Here is a 27,440-nt window from a genome sequence, read left to right on the forward strand (position 1 = left end):
ATTCCCTCATGTCCAAATTCAACATGAAGGGGGGTGGTCCGCTGCAGAAAGAGGCATTTGAAAAGACTGCACTGTTCTCGGTCATCAGAGGTACGTGTATAAAAACACAACATTTACCAGAGAGCTTCTCTCTTTTTTAACACACTGAATGGTGATACACAATATATCTCATTTTTGTTTTTAGTTGGCATCCAAGCTAATGAGAATGACTCTCTGTCACAATTAGTGCAATTAAAGTAAAAAATGATGTCAAGCTTTTCTTGGTTCTTATTTGGCAGATGCTGTGATGACCAACTTCCCCGGCAGCAACAGAGTTGGACTTGAGGAATGCAGTTGGGAGGCATTTTAAACAAGAAATAAAACCAATAATTAATAATTTCCTTTAAGTTCACTGTTGGTTGTTTTATTTGTTAAAAGTAAACCAAAAGGGTTCATCTTTTTTTTTTATGTTGTCATTTATCCGTAATGTTTTAATGTTAAGTGTGATAACATGCTCTTGATTTGTATTAGATTTTTTCTTCTTTTAAATATCTGAAGTTATTTAAAATATTTTATTTCATTTTTATATTTTTATTATCTTAAGTTGTTAAAAACTCCAGATTTTTTTATCATAATATTTATATTTAAGTGTATTGTATTTATAACATTTTATTTTGTCATTAATTATTTTGTATTTTTATCATTTTGTATTGTCTTAAGTTGTCAAAAATTTTATTTTTCTTAATAAAAGCTGTATGGATGGATTGCCATTTTGTTGTCTATTAGACGTATATATATGTAGTCGTTTAATAGCCGTCTATTTGATGACTAGTCTATTCTTGGGCTATGGTTAGGTCTATTAGATTTTCACTGACAGCCCAAATTTAGCCTCGTTTTAGCCTAGACGTCTAGGCTATGGACGTCTTTTAAACGCAAAATTGCTTGCTGGGTTGGCACTGCCCAATGGAAAGCACCATACTTGCCCAGTAGGGGGCACCTAAGACTCACAGCCTATATTACTGTAAGACTTCTAATATTGAAATAATCATTAAAACAATCACCATATTGATTGTAATTATTACCATACATAATATTTTTGAGTAAAATTTCACAACAGTAGCTACTGTAATACCTCTGAGCAGGACTTTATTCCACAGAAAGAGGGACAGGTAAAATTGCTTTCTCTCTAGAGATCAGTACGTCTGAGATAACCTGCTAACTATTATTGTTGTAATTAAGACCCCATCAATTAGATTTGCTGACTATTTGGCTTTAAGGCTTAATATTGTAAAATGTAAGACATTTTCAGACTTTAAACTGCAAGAAAACAAACAATGCTTCACTTAAATGCATGAATGTTTCGCCAATCGTATACATATTCAGGTTTTTAGCGACCCGGACCAAGGCTATCTAAGATCTCTATCTGCTGCAAGTGTAAAACTCTCCTGATATTTTAATAACAATTACAAAAAAATAAAATAAAGCATTTTTTTAAAACTTGTAAGGGGTTATTTCCATTTCCCCAGTACATTCGGCATCTGGCTCATATCGCGATCTCAAACATATTCGATCAAAACTCGTTCTTCAAAACATTTTGATCGCTATTCACGACATCCACCATCAAATGACAGTGACACTTATATTTCACTGCATACAGTAATTGCTCTGCAGTAAAGGCGTTCAAGCCAGTACAATTTTTGCAGATGATATTATTTGTTTTATGCCTGCGATAATTACAAATGAAAGCACGTCATCATTGTGTATCAAGCAGTGACACTTTGAGGAAAAAAGGTGAATTGCACATACTGAGTCATCAGACGTTTAATTAGTGTGAGTATATTTTTTCTGCACAACAATATTACGTAGCCTACCTCAGGTCGCTAGCGACCCTACACCCTTAATAAACATTGAAAAATTTTTCACTGACTATATATATATATATATATATATATATGTGTGTGTTCTAAAATTGTTTTACAAATAAAATATTTCACGTTTAATCTTTCCTGCTTTCACGGAGCAGTCTGGCGACATCGACATGACAAAGAAAGTTGCTCCTGATTGGTGCGCTTGTGTGCATTCAAAGTATTGATTGGCTCACATATAGAACCTTATAGAAGTTAGAGTTCGACTTTGTAGATAGAACCTTTTTGTTTGCTAAATAAAAAGTCCTAAAATGTGCACAACTTCACATAATGTAAAGTTGTCACAGATTAAGAATATGTGAATAACTCAATTTTGAGAAAAATATCAGATAGAATCTTATCATTTCAAGGCGGCACCCTCTATTCTAGCAGCTTCATTAAGGCTCAGAACAAAAATACAGCTGTTGCATGCAGTAGACAGATTCTGGTTCTTCACTAAAGCAAGGCAGGCCAGAGCCTGGTCGGTACACTGGTGGGAGACCCTTTGTGAAAAACTAGCTTGCTGCTGGAGCTTGTTTTAGTCCGGCCAGAAGGGGGTACTCATTCCTCTACTTGTACTCACTAAAAAATGTTGGGTTAAAAAGAACCCAGCTATGGGTTGGTATAGCACCTTCCCATCTGTCACAGTGTGAAGCCAACAGTGATGCGACGTCTCGTGCAGTGTGAACTCGGCATCAGATGGCGCTGCTCACTAAGCGTTTAGTGTAGCTTTACCTTGCAAGCAGAGGACACACGTACGTTTCATGGAGCTGTTCAAACAAAGTCTTTGAGCTGTTCCGTCTTTCCCGCCGCAGTTATCCGTCAATCATACTCTGTGGAGGAGACGCATTGTACAGAGGATTTTTTCCACGAGGGTTCGCACGGTTTCATATAACACGCACACTTCCTGTGAATCTTGGATATAGGATACATAATGTGTTTTATACATGTGTATATATATATATATATATATATATGACTGTGTACATAATTACATAAGTGTATTATACATTGTCACATGTGATCCTGGACCACAATTTTTTAAAATTGAGATTTATATATCGTTTGAAACCTTAATAAGCTTTCCATTGATGTGTGGTGTGTTAGGGTAGGACGATATTTGGCCGAGATACAACTATTTGAACAACTGGAATCTCAGGGTGCAAAAAATCGAAATATTGAGAAAATCGCCTTTAAAGTTGTCCAAATGAAGTTCTTAACAATGGATATTACTAATCAAAAATTAAGTTTTGATATATTTACTGTAGGAAATTGACAAAATAGCATGGAACATTCATTATTTATTACTCTAGCACTTTCTATTCTATTTTAATTAAACTATATTTCTTTTTTTTTTCAAACACTAGCTATTTTTTTCTGTTCTATCTACTTGTTTTTCTTTGTGTGTGCGCGCGTGTAATATACATATATACCTTGCTACGTGTACTGCGTTAGGCTAACCGAGACTTGTCATTTGCACTTATATATTGTTGCTCTTTTATTGTCCTCATTTGTAAGTCGCTTTGGATAAAAGCGTCTGCTAAATGTAAATGTATTAAGTTTTGATATATTTACTGTAGGAAATTGACAAAATAGCATGGAACATTCATTATTTATTACTCTAGCACTTTCTATTCTATTTTAATTAAACTATATTTCTTTTTTTTTTCAAACACTAGCTATTTTTTTCTGTTCTATCTACTTGTTTTTCTTTGTGTGTGCGCGCGTGTAATATATATATACATATATACCTTGCTACGTGTACTGCGTTAGGCTAACCGAGACTTGTCATTTGCACTTATATATTGTTGCTCTTTTATTGTCCTCATTTGTAAGTCGCTTTGGATAAAAGCGTCTGCTAAATGTAAATGTAATATCCTAATGATTTTTTGCTACAAATATAGCCTATGGGTGCTACTTATGACTGTTTTTTTGGTCCAGGGTCACATATGATTTAAGACATTTAATTTTATTATGTTTTCATTTATGCTGAGTACAACCACCACCAAGACAAATGTAACTGAGGAATGTTTATTGATGTAATGTACAACTGAAATGGTATTATTGCAAATAAGCTCTAAGTCGGCATTTCACATAAGTTTGTTCAAAGGCAATGACAGGTGGGTACACAAAAATGTAAGCAGAAATGTATAAAGTGGTTGAAGGGAATGAAAAGGCTGGTTTATTACAGGCTGCACTCTTGCAGCTTCTTGTCAGCCTGCTTCAGGGAGACCCAGGTGTTCAGCATGGATGCTCGAAGTCTGGCCCAAACCAAATGGTCATTTAGACCAAGGATCTGAGCTGCGAACTGAGCAGCAGCTTCTGGAGAAAGAACCGTGGAGCAACCCAGACCTAAAAGAGTAAGAATGACAGAATGTTTCGTTTTACTGCACCGTACAGTATCGTTCAAATGTTTGGGGTCAGTAAAATTTACCAACAACAACAATAATAATAATAATATTATTATTATTATAATACAAATAAAAATAGAAAAACCCATTAAATTGCTCACAAGGGTCAGTTTGTTTGTTTGTGTTTAATGCCATGCGAGGTTCTGTGGCTATTTTCATGGCGAGAAAAATGTATGGCTAAGTTATACCAGGGCCCGAATTCATGAAAAATCTTAGTGCGAAGAGTTGCTCCTAGTAACAAAATTCTAAGAAAATTCTTAGAAATGTGGGCGTTTCCTCTTAAAACTAAAGGAAAGATTCTAGTAAAGAAAAAATTCAGAAAGCATCTTAACACTTAAAAGAAGTCTTAAGGTCCAAAATTGTTAGGAGTACAGACGAGGACTTTTAGGAAGCTTAAGAGTTTCTTTAGTAGTGGAGAAGATGGACGAAACATTAAGAGGGAGAAGAAATGTATTGCACAATGCATGACAGTGAGTTAGTAAGACGCTACACATTAGATCGTGCAGGGATCATGATTGTGAACGATCTTATTAGAGGCACGCTAACATCTCCGACACAGCGCAGAAATGCCATAGTGCCAGAAATGGAAGTAATCACTACATTAACATATTTGGCAACTGGAAAATTGCAACTATGCAGCAGTCATGATTTGGGTCCATCACAACCTTCTATAAGCAAAGTGATAACACAAACAATTAAAGCACTTTCAGAACCTTATTGTGTCACTGTTCATTTCCTATCAAATACGTTAAGTATGACATTAACAGCATTGTACTAAAGGAAAGATTCTAGTAAAGAAAAAATTCAGAAAGCATTTTAACACTTAAAAGAAGTCTTAAGGTCCAAAATTGTTAGGAGTACAGACGAGGACTTTTAGGAAGCTTAAGAGTTTCTTTAGTAGTGGAGAAGATGGACGAAACATTAAGAGGGAGAAGAAATGTATTGCACAATGCATGACAGTGAGTTAGTAAGACGCTACACATTAGATCGTGCAGGGATCACGATTGTGAACGATCTTATTAGAGGCACGCTAACATCTCCGACACAGCGCAGAAATGCCATAGTGCCAGAAATGGAAGTAATCACTACATTAACATATTTGGCAACTGGAAAATTGCAACTATGCAGCAGTCATGATTTGGGTCCATCACAACCTTCTATAAGCAAAGTGATAACACAAACAATTAAAGCACTTTCAGAACCTTATTGTGTCACTGTTCATTTCCTATCAAATACGTTAAGTATGAGAGCATGGTAAAAAAAAAAAAAAAAAGAATACTGTAATTTCAAAGTGAAGGCTTAGAATAGACCCTACTCTTAAAAGCGCTATTTTATTTCCTTCTTGGACAACCAACCAATCACAGTCTTCACTGTGTCATAGTTAGCAACGGGGTCAGCCCCGCATCCTCACTAAGATAAAAGTTTGTCTTTTCCTCGCTCAGAGTTGCTCTCAGATTGGTCCTGAATCACTTTTAAGCTAAGACTCCTAGTTAGACATTTTTAAGCTAAATTAGGAGCTCTCGGAGAGAATACAGGCCCAGGTTTTTTACTACTTATTTTTGCTAAAACTCAAACTGTATTTGGCTTAACTTTGTTAAAATTCTCTTCAAAAAAAGTTAACTGAAAAAAAAAGGCTCTCAGGATTCTCAGAAGAGTCAGTAAAGACATTCACAATATTGCAAAGATTTCCATTTCAAATAAACAGACTTTCTATTCATCAAAATATTATGAAAAAATGTATCACAGTTTTCACAAAATTAACCGACTGTTTTCAATTATAATATTAATTTTTATATTTTCTATTAAAATAGAACAGTTATTTTAAATTGTAATATTTCACAATATTACTGTTTTTACTGTATTTTTGACTGACTCCATTGTAGTCTAATTACAAACAGATAATCATATGTTTAAAGAGATTTAATGACATTTAAATTGATCTGTACCACTAGGCATGCGAAGAGATGACCAAATGTCCTGAGCACCCCAGTCGGGGGTAATAGGGGGACAGTTAATAACCGGATACGCAGTGTTTCCTGACATCACAGGACCCAAGCCATTACTTCTGCCTGCCACTGCAACAAAGATGGTGGGTACACCATCACCTGAGAAGAAAAAAAAAAAATGTATAGATTTAATTATGCAATAAACCTACTCTACACAGTGTTCTGGATTAAAATATTGAAGTTTAAAACATTAAAATTAACAGTAGTTTTTATTTTTTTATCTGCAGAAAGGACATTCTGTTCTTAGTGTTAGTTGTGTTTGATCATACCCTCATATTCAGCTTTGATGCGGAGTGTCTCATCAGGGCCTTTATGGGCAGAGGTGACTCTAAGGTGGCAGGGAATGCCATAAGAGCCACAAGCCTTACGGATCTTCTCACAGTGAGCCACATCTGAAGTAGAGCCCATTAGAACTACAACCCTTCCTTTTGCCTGTGACTCCAGAAGCAGCTATATACACACACAAACAGATTCTCAATCACCAATGTTTCAGTTAGGATCCTCCACAAAAACAGCATTTTTGTGATATGAAGCATTGTGGTGTCACTGACCATAGCAAAACAACAACAATCATCTCTTTAATCTATTAGGAACCCTATCTAAAGTGAAAAGTTTTAGTCAGGAAAGCTGGTGAGATTCATTCAAACTGGGAAAAATGCACTTAGATGTTGTGAAAGACTTTACTAGAGGAAGAGGGATGGTGGGGTCATCAAGGTGTTCAGAGGTTAATGGGGTGAAAGCCTGATAGCACAAGGTCACAGAGTTCTATATTAAAGGGGTCATATGATGCGATTTCAATTTTTCCTTTCTCTTTGGAGTGTTACAAGGCCGCCGGCTGTTCTGACTTACAGTCTGTAAGTAGGTTTTCATTTAAAGGATTTGCCACTGATGATTCAAACGCGAATTTTGAGCAGTGTAGAGTAACGTTAGTGCTTGTTTGTCATTTCTGATCACAAATGCAGACATGGTTTTGTTTACACGGCACGATGCAACGCAACACGTAAAAAGACAGTATAAGTCATTATAATCCGTAATTATGTCCCCACTGGATGCAACAAATGCCTCGTTTATAATGGGTTTTCATGTTTTTTGTCTTGTCTTGTCAGACTAAATGAAGAAAACAAAAAATGATATATTTAACTGTTCATTTGTGCATGTTTGTATATGTATGTACACATGAATAGCTCAAAATAAGATCAACAACATGCATTTAAAAATGAGAAAAGGTGAATTTTAATGCTGACTTTGTGCAGTTTTAATATGAATATATATCCCGAAATTGCAAGAAGTGTAGAAATGTAATGGAACAAACACAACAAAAAAAATGTATTTTGTAAAACATTGTACCTTGACTCGCTCTGCAACCCACTCAAAGTTTCTCTTCACCATCTGCATGGCCTCAGGAGTGACTTCTTTCAGGTCACGGTACACCTTCACAAAGAACACCATGTTAAACAAAGTCATACTCCTATAGATCACACTAGAGCTTGGCTAATTCTCTGTTATCAGCATGTTACTGGAAAGATCATGATCATAACAGAAGGATATCTGCTTCCTCAGAATTAATACCAAACTCTGTTAACTGCTAGTTTTACTCCAGTAAAAAAATTGTGTAAATCCTTTTCATGCCTGACATGTATAAGTGTTTGGTTATTTACCTGTTTGTCTTTCTGCTGGCTGCGATCCCCAGCAGGCCAGAGCCTCCACGAGTCGTTGTCAATCACATCAGCCAACACAATCTCTTTAGTGGTCACATTCACACCAAATTCAATCTAAAATTAAAGTTTATGGCCATTAAACATTTACTGTAGGGGTCAATAGTAGCAAATGTCACTACCACCAGTTACACTAACAGAAACTACCTTCAAAAGTGTTAGCCCAATACACTTAGGTTTCTTACTTTCATATCCACCAACGTGCAGTCCTGTGTGGCCCAAGCCTTCTCCAGGACTTCAAAAATGGCCACTGTGCTTTTGCTCATGATGTCTACCTCACAGCGGCCAATAGTCAAACCAGCCAGCTCAAAACCAGCTGCCAAAAGCTGCTCCTCTGACCACTGAGGGTCATTATTGGCATCATCCTGAACAAAGAACAATGAAAGAGAAACTGAGGGCATCAATATGGGAAATGGCATGACATTACTTTGAAATATTATGGATGACAAAACCTTCTCCACAACTTTATTTCTAAATAACAAAACCTCACCTTAAAGAACATCTCCATTTTTAGAGGAGAGAAGCGGTAGCCCTCTTTGACCCCAGGGTTGCGTTTGAGGAAAGAGCCTGTGGCTATCCGTCTGCAGACCCACTCAATGGGTATCATTTCACATCGAGATGCCACAAAAGCAGTCTCAGAATGCTGCCTGACAAATGCCGTCTTAAACCCTGAAAGAAAGTGGTAGAGTCATGATTCGCATTATTGTGTGCATCCTATTAGAAATGGCTAAATTATTTGTCTAGTATATTAATGGCATTTTCCAGCAGAGTATATCACAGCAGCAGTACAGCAGCCATATCACCCTGCAGCCCAAGACTGGTTGCCCACTGAAGCTAAGCAGGGTTGAGCCTGGTCAGTACCTGGATGGGAGACCTCCTGGGAAAACTAGGTTGCTGCTGGAAGAGGTGTTAGTGAGGCCAGCAGGGGGTGCTCAGCCTGTGGTCTGTGTGGGTCCTAACACCCCAGTGTAGTGACGGGGACACTATACTGACAAAAAGCACCATCTTTCGGATGAGATGTTAAACCGAGGTCCCGACTCTCTGCGGTCATTAAAAATCCCAGGATCTCCTTCGAAAAAGAGTAGGGGTGTAACCCCGGCATCCTGGCCAAATTTGCCCATTGGCCATCATGGCCTCCTAACCATCCCCATATCTGCTGATTGGCTTAATCACTCGGTCTCCTCTCCACCAATAAGCTGGTTTGTGGTGGGCGTTCTGGCGCAATATGGCTGCACACTGGTGGTGGATGAGGAGATTCCCCCTTCTATGTAAAGCGCTTTGAGTGCCCAGAAAAGCACTATATATAAATGTAAGGAATTATTATTATTACAGTGATATACTGACACTGACTGTGCAGAGTATAGGTATGACAGACAAAAGACACAAAATGCTTTCACGCAGTGAAACTGGGACAGCAGTCTTAATAGCCTGAAAACAGCAAGCATGCGTGTAATATTCAGTTTAATTAAAGGAAGCATGGCTGTCACAAGGCAGTCATTTCCCCAGAGTAAAACCTTCACCAGGAGCTGCACATGGTGTACACACCAACTTTAATTCACTAAAATTGCAGCGGTTGTGGCAACTACTTTAAAATTAAATGCCCTCTAGGGATCTCTTGCAACACTGAATTTGGGCCTACCTCATGAATGTCTCCAACTAGATTTAATAAAAAAAACCTTTGTTTGAGCACTATAACATTGCTGAATTTTTATTCAATAAACATCATGTGATTGTGGACCAACACTACTTGCTTGCCTGTTTACAGCATTTTATGTGGTAAACCACAAATGACATCATTTTGAATGAATATTATTTGTGCAAATAAATTAACCAGCTTGCCCAAAGATTAAATAAAAATAAATCAACAGAAAGGAAATCTCACCAGCATCCTGTAAAAGTTTGAACACACAGCTGGTGGTCTTGTTGGCAATAGCTGCTTTGCCCTCCATCTGATCCTTCCGAACCGCATTGCCCGCTGTGATCTGATCTTTAGACTGGACCAGAACATGACCCGGCTCATCCACAAGCTCAAAGATCTGCTTGGTCTTACCCTCGTTCAGTTTTTGACCTAGTTTCAGTTCTACAAATATAAGCCAAGGCAACAATAAACATTCATTGATGTCAATGTATGTGACTTTGAGATGTAAATCACTGCAAATTATAGTGAACAAGCACATATGGGTCTATGACTTTAAAATGATACATTTTTGCAATACGTAGTTGGTCAATCTATTTAATATTATATTAATATAATTATATGTAATACTAATATTTGGGGGGCGGGGGAAGTACACCGAATCAAAAGCAGTGTGGCATAACCGACACATGGAAGAATTTTTTTCAGAAATTTAAATTTTTTTTATTAATTCAGTTAGACTAATTAATTTTTAAATGTCACATACCTTATCTTATTATGAAAAGACATATTGTGTTGAGCACAAATGGACCAAGCCTAGGGAAAAACTTGTCACGTGATTTAAACTAGATTTGAAAAGATGTCTACTTTACTTTTTACAGAATTGACATTGACCCATATTCTGATTTAGCTTGGCTGAAAATACTTATATATTACCTCTAGTAATGTTACTAATTCTGTTTGAAAAAAAGAGCTGAAGTATTTTTTCCCGCCGTATGGGTGTATTTTATTCACTGCATAATTGCACTGTGGTAAAACATGGTGAAGAGAGAAATAATCAAGCAGACAAATAAAACCAAACGTACCTGTTGTGTTCGACATCGTTGTTGAGCTTCGTTTTTCCTGCAAATATGATTAGAAACTTGATTATTCTGTGTCGCTGGGTTTCAGGCAAACGTTTCAAGAAGTATATTTGGACTTCAGAGAAAGGCTGATATAAAGTGCGTCGCGGAGGAGTGAGACCAGAGTGAGACTCGACTCATTTCTTTTCCCAAGAGCAACGCGTTACGACCAGTTACGACACTCTGCCGATTCATAAACGCCAATCAGAGTAATGCCATCTTCACCACGTGGGGAAAATCTCAATCTGCATACTTTAAAAGACAAAAGACTTATCTATTGCTATTATTTAGAAGCAAACAATCATTCTAAACCTTTGCAAACTACACTGAAGTTAGGGCGCGTTGCGCAAGACATTGATCGTTTTACCTACCAGACTTTGTACGGTTTAAGTTATTGATTGGACAGAACTTGCTATTTTTTCCCCAAAAAACTTTACTATTTTTTCTTCTCCTGTAACTTGGACTTCAGAGCTGGAGTTTTTGTTCATTTGAAGACTGTATTTTATAATTAGCCTAATATATTTTCAGTAATCAATATATTTTCTTTTACTCTAGTGTAATGGCTCTTAGTTCCATCCTGATTCCCTTTCTTTTGACATTCAGATTCAGGATTGTTTGCCACTGTTGTATTGTATAAAAATTAAATCATTTTCATCTGTTTTGAAATGCGGTCCATGTATCCTATGAATGTGTTCTTGTTCCTGTCTTGATTCTATTAGTCAAACTGAAGTCACAAGATTAACTCACACCTGAGTCTCACTCTGCTCATTACAAATTTGAGTAATAATGAAAAACCTTCATCTGCAGCTTTCCTCTTTCTTCCTTTGGTAGCCGCTGCATGCTCTCCACTTGTGCATGATGGGTCACTGCTATCTACATTGGAAATGTATGCACACATTGAGACAAACACAAAACATTTCATTTAAAAGGATAAGTGGTTCTCAACCGGTGGGCCATGAGCAAAAAATAGTGTCGCTACCAGCAGAGGAAGAAACAATACTAAGTGCAAATAATAAAATGCAACATTGTGTAATTAGTATAACAAAAGAAATAGGTCTTCTTGTTTAAGGGAGAAAAATGCTTCCCATATCTTGTGATGCTGACGTCAGAGGCTTTGTATCATTTTACAAATTTGTCTGTCAGAAAATGCAACATGGACTGTGGTTGCATCATCCTCAAACATTCCCTCATTTTCAAAAACCATGAACAAAACATTGCCAGTTAAAATAAAATGTAACTTAGACTACAATAAATATGGATTCAATAATTTAATCAGTGTATTGATGCAGTGTATTATTGTCTTAAAAATATATTAACTTTTTTTTTTTTTTTTTTTTAGTTTACTTTTATGACAAAAAATTTGGTCATGCTTTGGGCCACCACATGATATCTAATGTAAAATCTGATGCAAAACCACTGGTGTAATTAATTTTTATTACCTGGGATCCTTCTGTACCTATGACTGTCGTCGTATATAACAGCTGTGATGGAGTCAGAGGAGACATACTGTTCATATTCTATCTGAGGGCTGCCAGTTGACCTCACAATCGTGGCATTCATTTCAGGCATCCCATATTCAACATTTGACACTTCCTCTGGTCTTGTTAAAATGCCTTCGGTCTCGACTTGGTTCTGAAAGACCCTTGCAGAAATGGCAGGAGATCTCAAAGTGGCCTCATCTATGGGTGGCTGGTCATATCTAACCGCAACAATGTCATTGTCCTCCTGTGGAAGTCCACACATGGAGTGCTCCTCAAATGATGGAGTAAACATCCTAGAGTTTCTCAGTAAATTATTTGTGTCAGAAAACTTGGCATAGCTCAGTCGACTTCTAGGAGGCTTGGACAAAAGGGCATCCAGCTGTTCGTAAAATCTCATGACACGGCGAGGATCTCCGATATCGGCTTTTCCTCTCTGCAGAGAACGATAGAGGTACTTCAGGTTTTTGTACTTGGTGCGACACTGTTTCCAGTCCCTTTCCACTCCCTGCTGAAGAAGCCTGCGCGAAATCTGCACGAATATGTCTTTGTTTCTGGTTGAGCCCTGTAGCTGTCGCTGAATCCCTTCTTCGGCCCAGATCTGAAGCAGTGCGGCCACCTCTTCCTCACTCCAGTTTCTGCCCGAGTCATGCACTGTAATTATGTTCATCTCGTTTGTAGCTGCTGCTGTTGTCGCTGAAGCAGAAACCAGTTTTTAGAGTTTTTTTTTTTTTTTTTTGAAGCTGAAGATGTTGAAACAACATTAAACATTTCTGTTTATATCAGAACTCACCTGTCTCTCTTGCAATCAGTGGATGAGTGGCGGCATTCATTATTGTTTGCATCTCTGCCAGACTTTCATCTTAAAGAAAGGCATGAAGATGCAGGAGGTGAACTTAATGGCGAACTTGAACCATCACCATTTTGTTGTAATTAATAACACAAATCTTACCGTCATCGATCTTAATAACCTGTTCTTCGACAGGTTCACGCCTCATGGCCAACTGGTCCCTGTCTGGTACGTTCCTAGATGACTCGTCGTCTTCAAATCCACCCTCAATGTCTTTGCCCTGCATTATAGCATCAAGCTCAGCAAAGAACCTTATCGGCCGGCCTTGACTCTTGCTGACTTTGTAGTCATATTTCATGTTCTTGTATTTGGTTCGGCACTGTCTCCAGTCTCGCACCACGCCATGTTGCCGTTCCAGCCGACGTGCCATCTCCTGGAAGATGGCCTTGTTTCTGTGGGAGCGTTGGAGCTGTTTGTGAACCTCCTTGTCGGCCCAAATGGTTAGGAGAGCCCGAACCTCCTTGTCAGACCAGTGCCTTCCTCCTTCCAGTCCTAGAAGTAAATTGGTTCTTGTTTAAAAACAGGTTTGGCAACATTAGTATTTAATATAAACAATAGGGGCTGGATTTATACATCCACCATGTGGGTTTTTAAAATCCACCAGGTTTTTAGACTTTTTGATTACAAGGCCCTCCATAGACCACAACAAAATTCAGCCCCGTGACTTTTCCAGTTGTTTGTGAATTTTTTTTTCTGAAAGGGAATTTAAGGATAAGAATGTTTTAAAAAATATTTTTTACTCACAATTTCGACCCACTAAATTGTTTGTGTTTGACATGGCTAGAAAAAATTTATTCATTAAAAAATGCCCATGGAGTAAGATATAAGTTTTTCAAGACAATGTAAGTCCTGTTTTGAAATATGTTGTTGACAGGGGAATTAACATAAGAATTATCCGGATTTTTTTTATTTTATAGTTTTGGCATTTAAGTCATTTGGAGGCCTCCTAGTGGGCCCTGCCCCCTGGTTGAAAACCATTGTTGTTGTTGTAGAGCAGGGGTGGCGAACGTCGGTCCTGGAGAGCCGCAGCCCTGCAGAGTTTTGCTTCAACCCTAATCAAACACACTTGAACAAGCTAATCAAGGTCTGAAGGGTTACAAGAACGCTACAGGCAGGTGAGTTTTAATTAGGGTTGGAGCTGTACTCTGCAGGGCTGCGGCTCTTCAGGACCGGAGTTCGCCACTGCTGTTGTAGAGTGAAAGTTACTTTTTAAAAATTATTTAATTGTATATTATTTCTTTATATTATTGTACTTGTTTAATTATGCAAGCTACATATAAAATATCAAAAGAGAGCAAATATCCAATTGTAACACGAATGTTTCATCCAAAAATGTTGTATCTTTGTTAATCTTGTGATTGTTACCTTCCTGAAGAGCTGGCAGTGAAGCAGGCTCCTCTCTTCTAGCAGCCGTCGGCTCTTCATCTGCCACGTAAGGCCTTTGGGTCGGCGGCCTGCTATCTGCAGAAGAGTGTTTGTATGCGGTCTGCGTAGGCCTCCAGTCTGGAAGAGCCATGCTCCTACTCTGGGCCTTACAGTCAAGCCAGTCCCTACACACCCCAAGCTCTCTCAGACGGCTTGAGATGGCCTCATACTTGGCCCTGCTTTCTTCCTCTTCCCAGGCTTGTCTCTCCCTCCACACGGAAAGCAGAGCTTTCACTTCCTCCCCTCTCCAGTGTCCAACTGTGTCCCTCTGCCTCTTGTCCTCCCCAGCATGCCTTTGTTGGTCTGTTTCAGGCTCCATGTTTCTAAGCTTGCCTAGAAATGGCTTCTGTTTGGTGTCTCTGCCTTTATCCTCTCTCCTCCCCCTCCCTGTTGACTTTAAGCTCAGTATCCAAGGCAACCAGACGACTGAGCCAGTTAGGAACAGCCACGTAACAGAGAACAGCCACATGACTGGCTTAAGCTGCGTGAGAGGGGGAGGGTCATGGAGAAATGTGAGAAGTGGCTTGGCGAATGAGCTGCACTTGCTGCGTCGATCTTACTCAATAAGACACGTGGAAAAGGCTCAGAGGTGTTTGGCTGTGCTAACATGTCTATTTTGAATGTATTTTGTGGTTATTTGGTCACATCTTTGTGATGAACTGTCTATGCTTTTCCTCGTGCTTTCTGTGTCTCCTTTTCTCTCATACTCGCTCATACTCACACACTCGCTCGCTCGCTCTCTCTCTCGCTCGCTCTCTCACTCTCTCACACATGCTTGCTCTAATCTAACCGCTTCACATAAACCAGTTTGATCCGCTTTAGTCACACTCTGTGCAGTCAATCACTCATAAAAACAGTTTTGGCGTGATTTTGTTGGTGTAAAATAGCAAAGGGGAAGAATGAGAGGGACACGTGTTCTATTCAGACTCTAGTCTCAAAGACATGTTTTCTAGTGGATTATCACTTCAACAAAAACCATCAGTGCGTCTCAATATGTGCACTTTTTTATTATTAAAGGTACATTCCTTTATTCAAAAAATGTAGCACATCAAGAAATTAATAGTAAATCTGTTTAAAATCGTGTCCTAACTACACGCGACGCCGCGACACGCGATAAAAGGTATCGAGGTTTGAGCCACGACAGTGACGCGAGAAATTTCTATTTAAAAAACGGGTTATGTTTCAGCGACGTCTCGTCTGGAACAACAACATTCAAACAGTGATAATCTGCTGCGCAATGGCAACCTAGGCATCGGACACACGCGTTACTCCACCACAGGCATTTCAGAGCTGCAGAACTGCCAGCCTTTTGTGGTAGACACGCTGCATGGCAAGATTGCAGTGGCACACAATGGAGAACTGGTCAATGCCTCCGCACTGCGCAAAAAGGTGGGATTTGATTCATAGGGATTACATGAGACTCGACATAGAGTTTCAGGAGAAGAGAGGAGTTTTTTTTTTAATTTGATATAAAGTATTTGTGTTTTGTAGGTTATGCGCCATGGCGTTGGCCTCTCCACCAGCTCAGACAGTGAGCTTATTACCCAGCTCCTTGCTTTGACTCCACCCATGGAGGAGCTAGATACTCCTGATTGGGTGGCTCGGTATGTTTTGCATGTCCTTCCCCATCTGATTGGGTCACCACTTGTTAAACCCTGTCAGTATTAATGATTGCAAAATGAAGTCCGCTTCTGCAGTCTTAATTTTTATGTATTTTTATTGTTTGTTTTGCTTAGCATAAAGAATCTGATGACAGAGACACCTACATCATACTCATTGCTAGTTATGTATAAAGATGTAATCTATGCTGTGAGAGACCCCTATGGAAACAGGCCTCTATCTATTGGACGTCTAGTACCCATCTCCAAACTACACAGCTCAGGTGTGTGATTCAGCAGTGAGGGGAAGAGCTGCAGGGGGAGCATGTGGCCTGTCTGTGCTGTACCTTAGTTCTAGGACGGTGCTAAACTCGTTTTTTTTATTTTTTATTCTGTAGGTGCTGGAGAAGCAGACACCGAAGGCTGGGTGGTCTCTTCTGAGTCTTGCAGCTTCCAGTCCATTGGTGCAAAGTATGTTCACATCATTCCAACAGAAATGCTTTGATTACTCTTTTTGGCTATCTACATATACTTCTTTAAAGGAGTTTCCATCCCTAAGCCTGCACACAGTAGCTGTTGCTTATTTTATTAGTTTGTTTATGGTATATGTTTTATTTTTCTGTTGTCAGGTATTATCGTGAAGTACAGCCTGGAGAGATCGTCCAGATCTCTAAAAACGGAGTGAAGAGCCTAATTGTTGTCCCACGCCCAGAAGGAGACCCTCCTGCCTTCTGCATATTTGAGTATGTTTACTTTGCCAGGCCAGACTCCATATTTGAAGGCAAGTTCATAATGTTTAAAATCATTCTTATGTTTGAGTGAAAGGAAAGATTGCGATATAACCGTAATGTTTGGGTTAAACCAAATGATTGGGGTCATTAAGACTTTCAACCACCTTGTATTGTTACAGATGTCGATGGTATATATAAATGAACCAGCTGTACACTTTCTCCATATTTCCTGCACTCAGATCTCCTGGCTTATTTTTCAGTAAATGTCCGTCGTTTGATGCTTCCACATTTTTGTATCCCAGCTCACAGATATTTAGATCTAACACTGTGCACTATGGGTGTTGACGTTTCTATACTCGTGGATCGATTCTGCAATTTTCTGAATGCATCATGATTCTCTTTGGAATCGATTCTGAGCTTAGTTTTTATCAACTGATGGTGCTCTTGCCTAGTTTTAAACTGCACACTTAAACGCTTACGAATAAGAGCAGTTGTGTGTTCAACTGAGTAATTTAAGTGGTTAAATGTACTTGCACCTCTGCTTTTATGACATGAGATTAATGTAAACACAGGCCACTGAGAACACTCTGGTAATTCGCTTTAACCTTTTCGAACTTAATGAATGATAATTTTAAGTTTAAGTGGTGTGTGTGTGTAAGGAACTGGAAGCAATCGGAGGACGGCGGTTTCTAAAGCACGCAGTGCCATCTGCTGTTAAAAACTAAGCTCAGAATCGATTCAAAAGAGAATCGTGATGCATTCAGAAAATCCAAGAATTAATCCACGAATCGATTTATCGTGGCACCACTCCTTTTTAGCAAAAGGGAACACAGCAGGCCTTTTGCTCCGTTTTCTCTAGTCCCCTTTAAAAAAAAAAACACTAGACAATTTTTTTTATTGAAAACGCATCTTGCCAGCAGTGAATTCTATTTCAAACAACTACTGTACTTATAAACTCTGTTTATCAAAGAATCTTGATTAAAAAAAACATATCCTGGTTTCCATTAAAATATTAAGCAGCACAACCATTCTCAACATTGGTAACAATAATAAATACAGTATTTCATGAGCAGCAAATCAGCATATTAGAATGATTTCTGAAGAATCATGTGACACTGAAGACTGGAGTAATGGCTGCTGAAAATTCAGCTTTGCCATCACAGAAATACATTTTATTTAAAAATAAAATGTTAAAAGTTAAGTTTTCAAAAACAAAATCTTACTGACCACAAAAAAATTTAACGGTAGTAAATATTAAAATCATGACATAGTAATAGGTGAAATAAATGTTTTTTTTTCTGTCTTACAGGTCAGATGGTATATACAGTGAGGCAGCGCTGTGGACGGCAATTGGCCATTGAGGCTCCCACTGATGCTGATGTAGTGAGCACTGTTCCAGAATCAGCCACACCTGCAGCATTAGGATACGCACAACAAGTGAGTAATAATGATGCTGTACACATCAGTCTTAATGCCTTATTGGTTCATGTTGTGCCCTTACAAAATTCTACATTCCGTCTCTTTTTCAGTCTGGCCTTCCATATGTAGAGGTGCTGTGTAAGAACCGCTACGTGGGCAGAACGTTCATTCAACCAAACACTCGCCTACGTCAGCTTGGAGTTGCCAAGAAGTTTGGGGCGTTGACTGATAACTTTGCTGGCAAACGAGTGGTGCTTATCGATGATTCCATTGTGCGGGGCAACACCATCTCCCCTATTATTAAACTGCTGAAGGAAGCAGGTGCAACAGAGGTAAAAAAAATATATATTTGAATCAGTACTGTATGTTTACTGCTTTGATCTGTTTTAAGCAGCAGTGTCTTTGTGATGTCACATGACACATCACAGGTCCACATTCGAGTTGCATCACCTCCAATCCGGTTCCCATGCTACATGGGCATTAACATTCCTACCAAAGAGGAGCTAATTGCTAATAAACCAGAGTTTGAGGATATAGCGGGTTACATTGGTAAGTCAGGAGCAGAGATTTGCTTAATCGCTAAGGTTTTGTAATGAATACACAAATTATGAAAAGTATAAAAATACTTCCCATCTGAAAACAGAAAAATGTCATTTATAATTATGTGGTTTCATTGTTTGTTTTTCCTTCGCTTTGAACAGGTGCTACAAGTGTCCGTTATCTGTCAGTTGAAGGCCTGGTATCTGCTGTTCAAGGTGGGATAGAGTCACATGGGAAAGATGAGAGGATCAGCACTAAGTCTAGTAGATTTGGTCATTGTACAGCCTGCCTCACAGGAAAATACCCAGTGGAGCTGGAGTGGTGAATTTCGGCCCACATAAATGTATATTCATTTCTGTATAGAATAGTTTTTTTTTTTGTTTGTTTCTTTTGAAATCATTTGTTAAAATGACTAAAACTGGAATTAAAACTGTGCTGCTGCTTTAACATTTGTTGCAGTTGTAAATGTCGTAAGGCAGGCTATATACTGTTTAAACACAAAATAAAACATTCCAGAACTTAATGAATGATAATTTTAAGTTTAAGTGGTGTGTGTGTGTAAGGAACTGGAAGCAATCGGAGGACGGCGGTTTCTAAAGCACGCAGTGCCATCTGCTGTTAAAAACTAAGCTCAGAATCGATTCAAAAGAGAATCGTGATGCATTCAGAAAATCCAAGAATTAATCCACGAATCGATTTATCGTGGCACCACTCCTTTTTAGCAAAAGGGAACACAGCAGGCCTTTTGCTCCGTTTTCTCTAGTCCCCTTTAAAAAAAAAAAACACTAGACAATTTTTTTTATTGAAAACGCATCTTGCCAGCAGTGAATTCTATTTCAAACAACTACTGTACTTATAAACTCTGTTTATCAAAGAATCTTGATTAAAAAAAACATATCCTGGTTTCCTTTAAAATATTAAGCAGCACAACCATTCTCAACATTGGTAACAATAATAAATACAGTATTTCATGAGCAGCAAATCAGCATATTAGAATGATTTCTGAAGAATCATGTGACACTGAAGACTGGAGTAATGGCTGCTGAAAATTCAGCTTTGCCATCACAGAAATACATTTTATTTAAAAATAAAATGTTAAAAGTTAAGTTTTCAAAAACAAAATCTTACTGACCACAAAAAAATTTAACGGTAGTAAATATTAAAATCATGACATAGTAATAGGTGAAATAAATGTTTTTTTTTCTGTCTTACAGGTCAGATGGTATATACAGTGAGGCAGCGCTGTGGACGGCAATTGGCCATTGAGGCTCCCACTGATGCTGATGTAGTGAGCACTGTTCCAGAATCAGCCACACCTGCAGCATTAGGATACGCACAACAAGTGAGTAATAATGATGCTGTACACATCAGTCTTAATGCCTTATTGGTTCATGTTGTGCCCTTACAAAATTCTACATTCCGTCTCTTTTTCAGTCTGGCCTTCCATATGTAGAGGTGCTGTGTAAGAACCGCTACGTGGGCAGAACGTTCATTCAACCAAACACTCGCCTACGTCAGCTTGGAGTTGCCAAGAAGTTTGGGGCGTTGACTGATAACTTTGCTGGCAAACGAGTGGTGCTTATCGATGATTCCATTGTGCGGGGCAACACCATCTCCCCTATTATTAAACTGCTGAAGGAAGCAGGTGCAACAGAGGTAAAAAAATATATATTTGAATCAGTACTGTATGTTTACTGCTTTGATCTGTTTTAACCAGCAGTGTCTTTGTGATGTCACATGACACATCACAGGTCCACATTCGAGTTGCATCACCTCCAATCCGGTTCCCATGCTACATGGGCATTAACATTCCTACCAAAGAGGAGCTAATTGCTAATAAACCAGAGTTTGAGGATATAGCGGGTTACATTGGTAAGTCAGGAGCAGAGATTTGCTTAATCGCTAAGGTTTTGTAATGAATACACAAATTATGAAAAGTATAAAAATACTTCCCATCTGAAAACAGAAAAATGTCATTTATAATTATGTGGTTTCATTGTTTGTTTTTCCTTCGCTTTGAACAGGTGCTACAAGTGTCCGTTATCTGTCAGTTGAAGGCCTGGTATCTGCTGTTCAAGGTGGGATAGAGTCACATGGGAAAGATGAGAGGATCAGCACTAAGTCTAGTAGATTTGGTCATTGTACAGCCTGCCTCACAGGAAAATACCCAGTGGAGCTGGAGTGGTGAATTTCGGCCCACATAAATGTATATTCATTTCTGTATAGAATAGTTTTTTTTTTTGTTTGTTTCTTTTGAAATCATTTGTTAAAATGACTAAAACTATATATATTTGAATCAGTACTGTATGTTTACTGCTTTGATCTGTTTTAAGCAGCAGTGTCTTTGTGATGTCACATGACACATCACAGGTCCACATTCGAGTTGCATCACCTCCAATCCGGTTCCCATGCTACATGGGCATTAACATTCCTACCAAAGAGGAGCTAATTGCTAATAAACCAGAGTTTGAGGATATAGCGGGTTACATTGGTAAGTCAGGAGCAGAGATTTGCTTAATCGCTAAGGTTTTGTAATGAATACACAAATTATGAAAAGTATAAAAATACTTCCCATCTGAAAACAGAAAAATGTATTGATAATTATATTTTCTTTGCTTTGAACAGGTGCTACAAGTGTCCGTTATCTGTCAGTTGAAGGTCTGGTATCTGCTGTTCAAGGTGGGATAGAGTCACATGGGAAAGATGAGAGGATCAGCACTAAGACTACTAGATTTGGTCATTGCACAGCCTGTCTCACAGGAAAATACCCAGTGGAGCTGGAGTGGTGAATTTCGGCCCACATAAATGTATATTCATTTCTGTATAGAATAGTTTTTTTTTTTGTTTGTTTCTTTTGAAATCATTTGTTAAAATGACTAAAACTGGAATTAAAACTGTGCTGCTGCTTTAACATTTGTTGCAGTTGTAAATGTCGTAAGGCAGGCTATATACTGTTAGAATTAAACACAAAATAAAACATTCCATGCATTTTTCAATTTTCAAACATTCCTTTTAAGAGCTGCATTAAAAGCATTCCTGTTGCTGTCAGATTTCAAACCACTAGTTTGGTTAAGATTCTTGTCTAGTAAAAACACTATCTTGTAAATATCAAAACTATTTTATTAGATCTGTTTCAGTACCCATGTAAGCTTCTCAACTTTTTGTTTACTTAATGTGCGCATTAGCAGCTGTTCTTAAAGAAACAGATTGTCTTGCTTTTCTGTTAGTCCTCAAGAGCACACAAAATGAAACTCTGTATGTGAAATGCACGTTTATTAAAAAATTTGTTGAAACAAAACATTTGAATTATTTACAGACAAACATATCATTCATCAATGCACGTGTACTTAAGACACTTGTTTAAAAATAACACTGGGTTCTATTAAAATTGATCATATTAAAACACGAGAAAGTGATGGAAATATATTTACACAAAAACAATATAACAAACAGCTGCACTTACAGGTGTATATATATATATTTCAAAAAAGAAAACAGGACTACTGATTTTTAAGATATGTGTCTACACATTGATGTCATCCCATGTTTTTTCACTTGGGTAAACTTTTATATAGTCACAACATATATTGTTTATCCCACAAGGGTTAACAGGCAGGCTGTGGGATGCGTACAGGAAAGCTCATCATTGCAGAAAACTGTACTGCAGTCGCCTCCTGGAGAGACTGAAGAAAACAGATTCTTAATCACGGTGTTATAGACTCGGAGAATATCTGATCATTCTCAAATAACAAAGCACAAAAACCTCCATATTTCAGGAAAAACGAAGAAAATTTAGGAATGCACAACATATTACTATGTTGGTTATTGGCCAGGGCTGTGTTTCCCAAAAGCATCATAAGCCTAAATTGATCGTAGCTCCATTGGTTTCAATGGGTCTATGATGTACTTGAGCTTACAATGATTTTGGGAATCGCAGCCTAGTATTGGAGATTTTGTCTATTTTTTTATATTTACATGTGTATGCTTATTTTGCCCATTTTTACTCAAAGTTCCTTTAAAACAATAATTTGATAACACTGTTAGATGTCTTTTTTTTATTGTACATATGTTGTAATCACTATTTATAGCTTTTAAAGTTATACATTTTGGTTAAATTTTGTTTTAGTTACGCAAAATAGGTGTAAATAACATTTTAATCTCAACTTAATTAGACAGATTTGTTATATTGGTACATCCAGAAAAAGTCATATACCGTAAGAAATTAACTGATAGCATTTTGTGCTCAAATTACCTTGGAGAGAGTGGAGAGGTACCTTGATTAAACAGTCTCATGGGTGACACAGCTGTTGAAATAAAATATTGGTAACTTAACATTTTGTAATATCTGTAAGCAAGACACAGAGGCCATGATGATGCAGAGCAAGTATTTTTAAGAAATTAAAATGTGACTACAAACCCTCCGCTAGATGGACTCCGCTTGGGGCATCTCTCTGCAAAGCAAGTGGAGAAACCATTGTTTTACTGCATAAATAAAGTTTTTGTTAAACTATTAAAAATCCTTTTTGTTAACTGAAATACCTTTAAAACAAAATAAATATTAGATCAAAAACATGGAAATTTTAAATCAATAATGCTCTTACCCAAGACAAAGCACGTGGGTTCATTTGCATGCTTAATTTAGCCTCCCTGATTCTCCTGAGGTTTCCGGTGCCCCTGAGGAACCGTGGACTAGGGCACTGCAGCAGGACGGCTCTATCCCAGGTGTGTTTGTCTTCAGTAGGTTCTGATATGCCAGGGCCCATATATTGGTCTCTCAACTGTAGATGTTTAAGTGGAGAATGACTCTCTCGGAAGCGTTTGAATCGGATTGACTCTTCCACTTCAGGTAGACGGCGGCGTTTCTTGAGCTTGGCCCTCAGGGGTGTCAGAGCGAGAGCAGACATGCTGGAGGAGGAAAAGCTGGGGCTTCGGGTTGTCTCCTTCATGTGTCTCTCACACAGGTGACACTGGGAGGAAGGACACGGTGATGATGTGCCACGACAGATGAAGTGGTGATACAGCTTTCTGAACTCGGCATCAATCTGCGGTTCGCTGAATGAGTAAGTGGACTGCGGGCCAGAAAGAGAGCGTTGACGGTTGGATGGAGTAAAACGCAACGGTTTCTCCACCTTGGATAAGCTTTGGTCAGGGTGGACATAAACAGACCGCCAGGGTGATGACAACGGCACCTGTTTGACACCATAAGGAGATCTGAGGACCTCAGAATGGGATAGATGGTGGACAGGAGACCTTTGCTTTGGACTTGCTGTTGCATTTAATTGCCTTTCTATGTTCAGCACACTAGGTCTGAAGCTACTTTTCCCACTAGGAGACAAAACACCAATGAGACCGTGCTGTGGGGAGGGGACAGGAGAATGTATGCGGTCCCTGAAACATTCTTTGTCCAATGAGGAAGGTCGGGAGGTGACTGATATTCCTCTCTGGTCAATTAGAGACAGATCAGCTCTGCTTTGTTGTGGAGAACTAAGGACCGATGAGGCTGGAACAGCATGGAATGTTGGTCCAACATCATAGGTTTGGTCCAGATCTGGAGATTGGTCACTAAATGAGGGGGAACCTGAATGTGGAGGCGTGGACAAGTCAATCACACGAGCAGGTTTACTGGTTAAATGCAAATCAGTCCATGGACACTCATCCTTCACACTGCTCACGTCTGTGCTGTTCCTCCTGGGTGAGTAAAAACAGGCACTGGCCTCGCAGGGTGAATTTTTGAGTGGCGAAGACCTTGGTTTGTTCTTCAGCAAATGTTGAAGTTTGTCGCTGCTCTTGAAAGAGTTGCTAATGTTTTTTCGAACTGGACTTTGACTGGAAAATGAGATCTCTGTAGTTTTGTTGAGAGTGCAGTTGTGTCTGTTCTTAAAGGATGTGTTGCGATGCGTCGGGCCGGTTTGCCAATGTTTGCGGCGGTACTTCTGCACCACGGCCCTTGCCGAATCAGTCATGTGCTGTCGCCGGTACGCTTCGCCGATCTGGTTGAGCATGCTGGGATAGACATCCAGGAGGGTACTGCCATGGCTGCTCAGTGTTTTCTCCAGTTCTTCATCCTCTTCTTCAGGTGGAGATAGCTCACCCCACAGAGATTCAGGAGATGTGTTATTCAGAATCATAGAGAGTGGGAATGATTCACCTCCGTGCCCTAGAAGATTATCATTGAGACATGACTTGGCTCCAAAATGAATGTCAGCTCATAAATGAACATAAGAGCATACAGTGTGTAGTTCATAAATATTTTACTGTAAACAACACAGAAATACTAATTGAAATGTTTATTTTGTGCTGAAGTGCAGGGTTACTTTGTTTAAATTTATATAAATATTGCTTACACAGATTTTCCTTGTTTTCCTTTTGACCTGAGCTATTAAGATCATCCTCAGTGACCCCTGACACATCCATCTGAAACTGGTGGGAAAAACAAAATAAGTTAAAAAATATATATTTTTGTTCTTTTTTTTACAATCTATTATTTTCTTTTTACTACCTGATCATTCTCCTGGTCCTCAAACTCTATAAAATACAAGACAAAAAGATTAAGCATGAGAAATGTGGACATGGTATTATACTCAAAACAACAAAATTATGTTCCTTACCCCTCACTGAATAGTCTGATTTAACTCGAGTCTGACTCTGCATATAAGAAAATAAATGTAATATCCCAATACAACCATTGTGCAAACTTACACACATATGGGTTAACAAAAAAACGCTCACATTTTAGGTCAAAGCTAATGTAAACTTGTGTATTACTCGTACTTTCATTATTACATACTACTGAAGAACACCAACATCTTATTTACAACAGGAATTTATTATGTCCATGATTATTAAAGGGGTCATATGATGTGATTAAAATTTTTCCTTTCTCTTTGGAGTGTTACAAGCTCTTGGTGCATAAAGAAGATCTGTAAAGTTGCAAAGACTAAAGTCTCAAATTTAAAGAGATATTCTTTATGAAAATTAAGAGTCAGCCACGCCTACCTAAAACGGCTCGTTCCAACGCGCCCCCACATGTCTACCTCACTATGTGGGAAGATTTGCATAACGCTGCCCAAATGTTCACGCAAAGAAAGAAGGCGTAACTTTTATTCTCGCTGTAGTATTGTTGTTGCCGCCGCTGCCAAGACGTGAAGGCGCTGTGTGTTTCGTTGTGAAAGCGAAACTACTTTGTTTGGCCTTCCAAAAGAGGACGATATCTGCTTCGTCATGCCTGGAGCTGATCTGTGCTGGTCGCTGAGGAAATACATCAACTTCGCGCTGTGGATCCCGGATCGGCTTTAACCGTGGACCAAGCGGAGTCCAGCCCGGGGTCGTCACATGTGGTTGGGGCGTATGGGCGTACCACAGTATGTGCGGGGGCGTAACATTTCACACACCTGAGGTATTCAGCCAATCACAACGCACTGGATAGCTGGCCAATCAGAGCACACCTCGCTATTCACAATGATGAGCTTTGTAAAAATCGACGCGTTTCAGAAAGGCGGGGCATAGAGGAGAAACAATAATGTACAGTATGTGGAAAATAATGTGTTTTTTTTACTTTAAACCGCATAAACACGTTTCATTACACCAAATACACAAAATAATGTTCTTTTTAGCAACATCATGACCCCTTTAAATAAACAAAATCTAAATATTTCAGAAAACATTCCTCTAGATATGCGTTTTCTAGGTTATATTTACAACAATGTCTCTCACCTTTAATGTTTCCAACTCACGTTCTCCCTCTGCACTGTCAATGGGCACAGGACCTGTAGTCACATAATACACAAACTCAGAAACAAATCTGACTGTACAGGTGAAAACAACACAACATTTTTTTTTTACCTAACCCACAGCAGCGAGTAGAAATGCTTAGATGTCAGTTTTTAATTTCTATATTTTGGCTTACCTCTACCAGTCCTGCAGGTCATTGTTTTCAGACAGACGTCTATCCCAGGATCATTCAGACTAGAATACTATAAAGGACGCAATAAACATGCTCTGTTAAAGCTACACGTTACAACATGGATTCGCTAGTTTTTTTTAGAAACATAACATTCGGTAAGACATGCACCAATACATGGACTTCATCTTAAACGTTCGCACGTTTGTTGTAACTCTAACGTTGCGTACCTTCTGAAAAATAGCTTCCATCGTGTTTCTGAACACATCGTAATTTCTCTTGAATTGATCTGCATATAAAGGTTTTGCAGACATGTTGCATTAACAAAATCGATTGCAAACCAATTTATTTGACCAACATAAATTGAGATTTTGCACTTAGCCAGCGGCTCGCCTGGACTTTCAAAATTTTCCGCGAGTAAAAAAATCGAGCTGTGATTGGACGTTCTTTCAAGCACCACCGAAACGTCATCTTAAAGCGCGAATTTGTCAAATGGGCTGTACGAGTCATTTCCACGAATCGGTTCTTTTGAACACTTCGTTCAAAAAGCAGTCACAAAAGAGATTCTTTGTCCATGTGGTTCTCTGCTATTTTATATGCACAAATGACTGTTTATTTCTGTTTTGCGAGTACGTTTTATTAAGAAAAGTCGTATATTGTAATACCATGTGCCCTAGATATTTGTTGCAGCCATGATTCAGCACATAAAGTAATTTGGAACTTAAAT

At 38.6% G+C, this 27,440-nt stretch overlaps 6 protein-coding genes across 9 annotated transcripts; 3 read left to right on the top strand and 3 right to left on the bottom strand.

Moving 5' to 3' along the window:
• Nucleotides 1-3,898: 3,898 nt before the first annotated feature.
• Nucleotides 3,899-11,256, bottom strand: LOC107555752 (multifunctional protein ADE2-like). 3 transcript variants are annotated; one of them, XM_016238636.1, is made up of 10 exons: nt 11,144-11,256; nt 10,737-10,773; nt 9,898-10,095; nt 8,506-8,684; nt 8,201-8,380; nt 7,959-8,072; nt 7,648-7,731; nt 6,570-6,750; nt 6,241-6,399; nt 3,899-4,235 (listed from the first exon to the last, which is right to left on the bottom strand). In XM_016238636.1, exons 2-10 carry the CDS (start codon nt 10,750-10,752, stop codon nt 4,069-4,071), a joined length of 1,278 nt encoding a protein of 425 aa, XP_016094122.1. In that variant the 5' UTR covers nt 10,753-10,773; nt 11,144-11,256; the 3' UTR covers nt 3,899-4,068. The 3 variants fall into 3 exon arrangements, with proteins under 3 accessions (XP_016094122.1, XP_016094123.1, XP_016094121.1); XM_016238637.1 differs by lacking the exon at nt 11,144-11,256 and adding an exon at nt 10,910-11,016; XM_016238635.1 differs by lacking the exon at nt 11,144-11,256 and having other exon boundaries at nt 10,737-11,015.
• A 175-nt stretch (nt 11,257-11,431) lies between these two features.
• On the bottom strand, nt 11,432-14,965 carry LOC107555745 (uncharacterized). The gene is made up of 5 exons (XM_016238625.1): nt 14,466-14,965; nt 13,203-13,592; nt 13,044-13,112; nt 12,212-12,946; nt 11,432-11,645 (listed from the first exon to the last, which is right to left on the bottom strand). The coding sequence occupies exons 1-5, from the start codon at nt 14,842-14,844 to the stop codon at nt 11,503-11,505; spliced, it is 1,716 nt and encodes a 571-aa protein (XP_016094111.1). The 5' UTR covers nt 14,845-14,965; the 3' UTR covers nt 11,432-11,502.
• A 62-nt stretch (nt 14,966-15,027) lies between these two features.
• Nucleotides 15,028-19,322, top strand: LOC107555737 (amidophosphoribosyltransferase-like). Its single transcript, XM_016238614.1, has 10 exons — nt 15,028-15,037; nt 15,712-15,914; nt 16,017-16,129; nt 16,262-16,407; nt 16,522-16,594; nt 16,753-16,904; nt 18,164-18,291; nt 18,384-18,605; nt 18,702-18,822; nt 18,975-19,322. The coding sequence occupies exons 1-10, from the start codon at nt 15,028-15,030 to the stop codon at nt 19,136-19,138; spliced, it is 1,332 nt and encodes a 443-aa protein (XP_016094100.1). The 3' UTR covers nt 19,139-19,322.
• A 709-nt stretch (nt 19,323-20,031) lies between these two features.
• Nucleotides 20,032-21,082, top strand: LOC107555753 (amidophosphoribosyltransferase-like). The gene is made up of 4 exons (XM_016238638.1): nt 20,032-20,155; nt 20,248-20,469; nt 20,565-20,685; nt 20,838-21,082. The coding sequence occupies exons 1-4, from the start codon at nt 20,033-20,035 to the stop codon at nt 20,999-21,001; spliced, it is 630 nt and encodes a 209-aa protein (XP_016094124.1). The 5' UTR covers nt 20,032; the 3' UTR covers nt 21,002-21,082.
• Nucleotides 21,083-21,181: 99 nt separating this feature from the next.
• LOC107555754 (amidophosphoribosyltransferase-like) lies at nt 21,182-22,063 on the top strand. Its single transcript, XM_016238639.1, has 2 exons — nt 21,182-21,304; nt 21,439-22,063. The coding sequence occupies exons 1-2, from the start codon at nt 21,229-21,231 to the stop codon at nt 21,600-21,602; spliced, it is 240 nt and encodes a 79-aa protein (XP_016094125.1). The 5' UTR covers nt 21,182-21,228; the 3' UTR covers nt 21,603-22,063.
• Nucleotides 22,064-22,190: 127 nt separating this feature from the next.
• LOC107555746 (uncharacterized) lies at nt 22,191-27,141 on the bottom strand. 2 transcript variants are annotated; one of them, XM_016238627.1, is made up of 10 exons: nt 26,944-27,141; nt 26,720-26,786; nt 26,527-26,579; nt 25,422-25,452; nt 25,313-25,338; nt 25,158-25,233; nt 23,415-24,970; nt 23,231-23,264; nt 23,066-23,117; nt 22,191-22,496 (listed from the first exon to the last, which is right to left on the bottom strand). In XM_016238627.1, the coding sequence occupies exons 1-10, from the start codon at nt 27,025-27,027 to the stop codon at nt 22,457-22,459; spliced, it is 2,019 nt and encodes a 672-aa protein (XP_016094113.1). In that variant the 5' UTR covers nt 27,028-27,141; the 3' UTR covers nt 22,191-22,456. The 2 variants fall into 2 exon arrangements, with proteins under 2 accessions (XP_016094113.1, XP_016094112.1); XM_016238626.1 differs by having other exon boundaries at nt 25,422-25,458.
• Between the last annotated feature and the right edge of the window lie 299 nt (nt 27,142-27,440).

Source organism: Sinocyclocheilus grahami, unplaced genomic scaffold (genome assembly GCF_001515645.1).
Source record: "Sinocyclocheilus grahami isolate Dianchi unplaced genomic scaffold, SAMN03320097.WGS_v1.1 scaffold544.1, whole genome shotgun sequence".
Classification (NCBI taxonomy): Eukaryota; Metazoa; Chordata; class Actinopteri; order Cypriniformes; family Cyprinidae; genus Sinocyclocheilus; species Sinocyclocheilus grahami.

Bases quoted from the DNA above. Each gene is read 5' to 3' on its own strand.
- LOC107555752 (XM_016238636.1), bottom strand. The intron at 8,381-8,505 runs GTGAGGTTTTGT...TTCTTTGTTCAG, and splicing joins AAATGGAGATGTTCTTTAAG to GATGATGCCAATAATGACCC. The intron at 4,236-6,240 runs GTACAGATCAAT...TTACTCTTTTAG, and splicing joins ATCTCTTCGCATGCCTAGTG to GTCTGGGTTGCTCCACGGTT.
- LOC107555745 (XM_016238625.1), bottom strand. From the start codon at position 14,844: ATGGAGCCTGAAACAGACCAACAAAGGCATGCTGGGGAGGACAAGAGG. The intron at 12,947-13,043 runs GTGAGTTCTGAT...TTTCTGCTTCAG, and splicing joins ACTGATTGCAAGAGAGACAG to CGACAACAGCAGCAGCTACA. The intron at 11,646-12,211 runs GTAATAAAAATT...TTTCCAATGTAG, and splicing joins TAGGTACAGAAGGATCCCAG to ATAGCAGTGACCCATCATGC.
- LOC107555737 (XM_016238614.1), top strand. The intron at 18,606-18,701 runs GTAAAAAAAATA...GACACATCACAG, and splicing joins AGGAAGCAGGTGCAACAGAG to GTCCACATTCGAGTTGCATC. The intron at 18,823-18,974 runs GTAAGTCAGGAG...CGCTTTGAACAG, and splicing joins GGATATAGCGGGTTACATTG to GTGCTACAAGTGTCCGTTAT.
- LOC107555753 (XM_016238638.1), top strand. From the start codon at position 20,033: ATGGTATATACAGTGAGGCAGCGCTGTGGACGGCAATTGGCCATTGAG. The intron at 20,156-20,247 runs GTGAGTAATAAT...TCTCTTTTTCAG, and splicing joins CATTAGGATACGCACAACAA to TCTGGCCTTCCATATGTAGA. The intron at 20,686-20,837 runs GTAAGTCAGGAG...CGCTTTGAACAG, and splicing joins GGATATAGCGGGTTACATTG to GTGCTACAAGTGTCCGTTAT.
- LOC107555754 (XM_016238639.1), top strand. From the start codon at position 21,229: ATGGGCATTAACATTCCTACCAAAGAGGAGCTAATTGCTAATAAACCA. The intron at 21,305-21,438 runs GTAAGTCAGGAG...TGCTTTGAACAG, and splicing joins GGATATAGCGGGTTACATTG to GTGCTACAAGTGTCCGTTAT.
- LOC107555746 (XM_016238626.1), bottom strand. From the start codon at position 27,027: ATGTCTGCAAAACCTTTATATGCAGATCAATTCAAGAGAAATTACGAT. The intron at 25,339-25,421 runs GTAAGGAACATA...TGTATTTTATAG, and splicing joins ATCAGACTATTCAGTGAGGG to AGTTTGAGGACCAGGAGAAT. The intron at 25,234-25,312 runs GTAGTAAAAAGA...TTTTCCCACCAG, and splicing joins AGGACCAGGAGAATGATCAG to TTTCAGATGGATGTGTCAGG.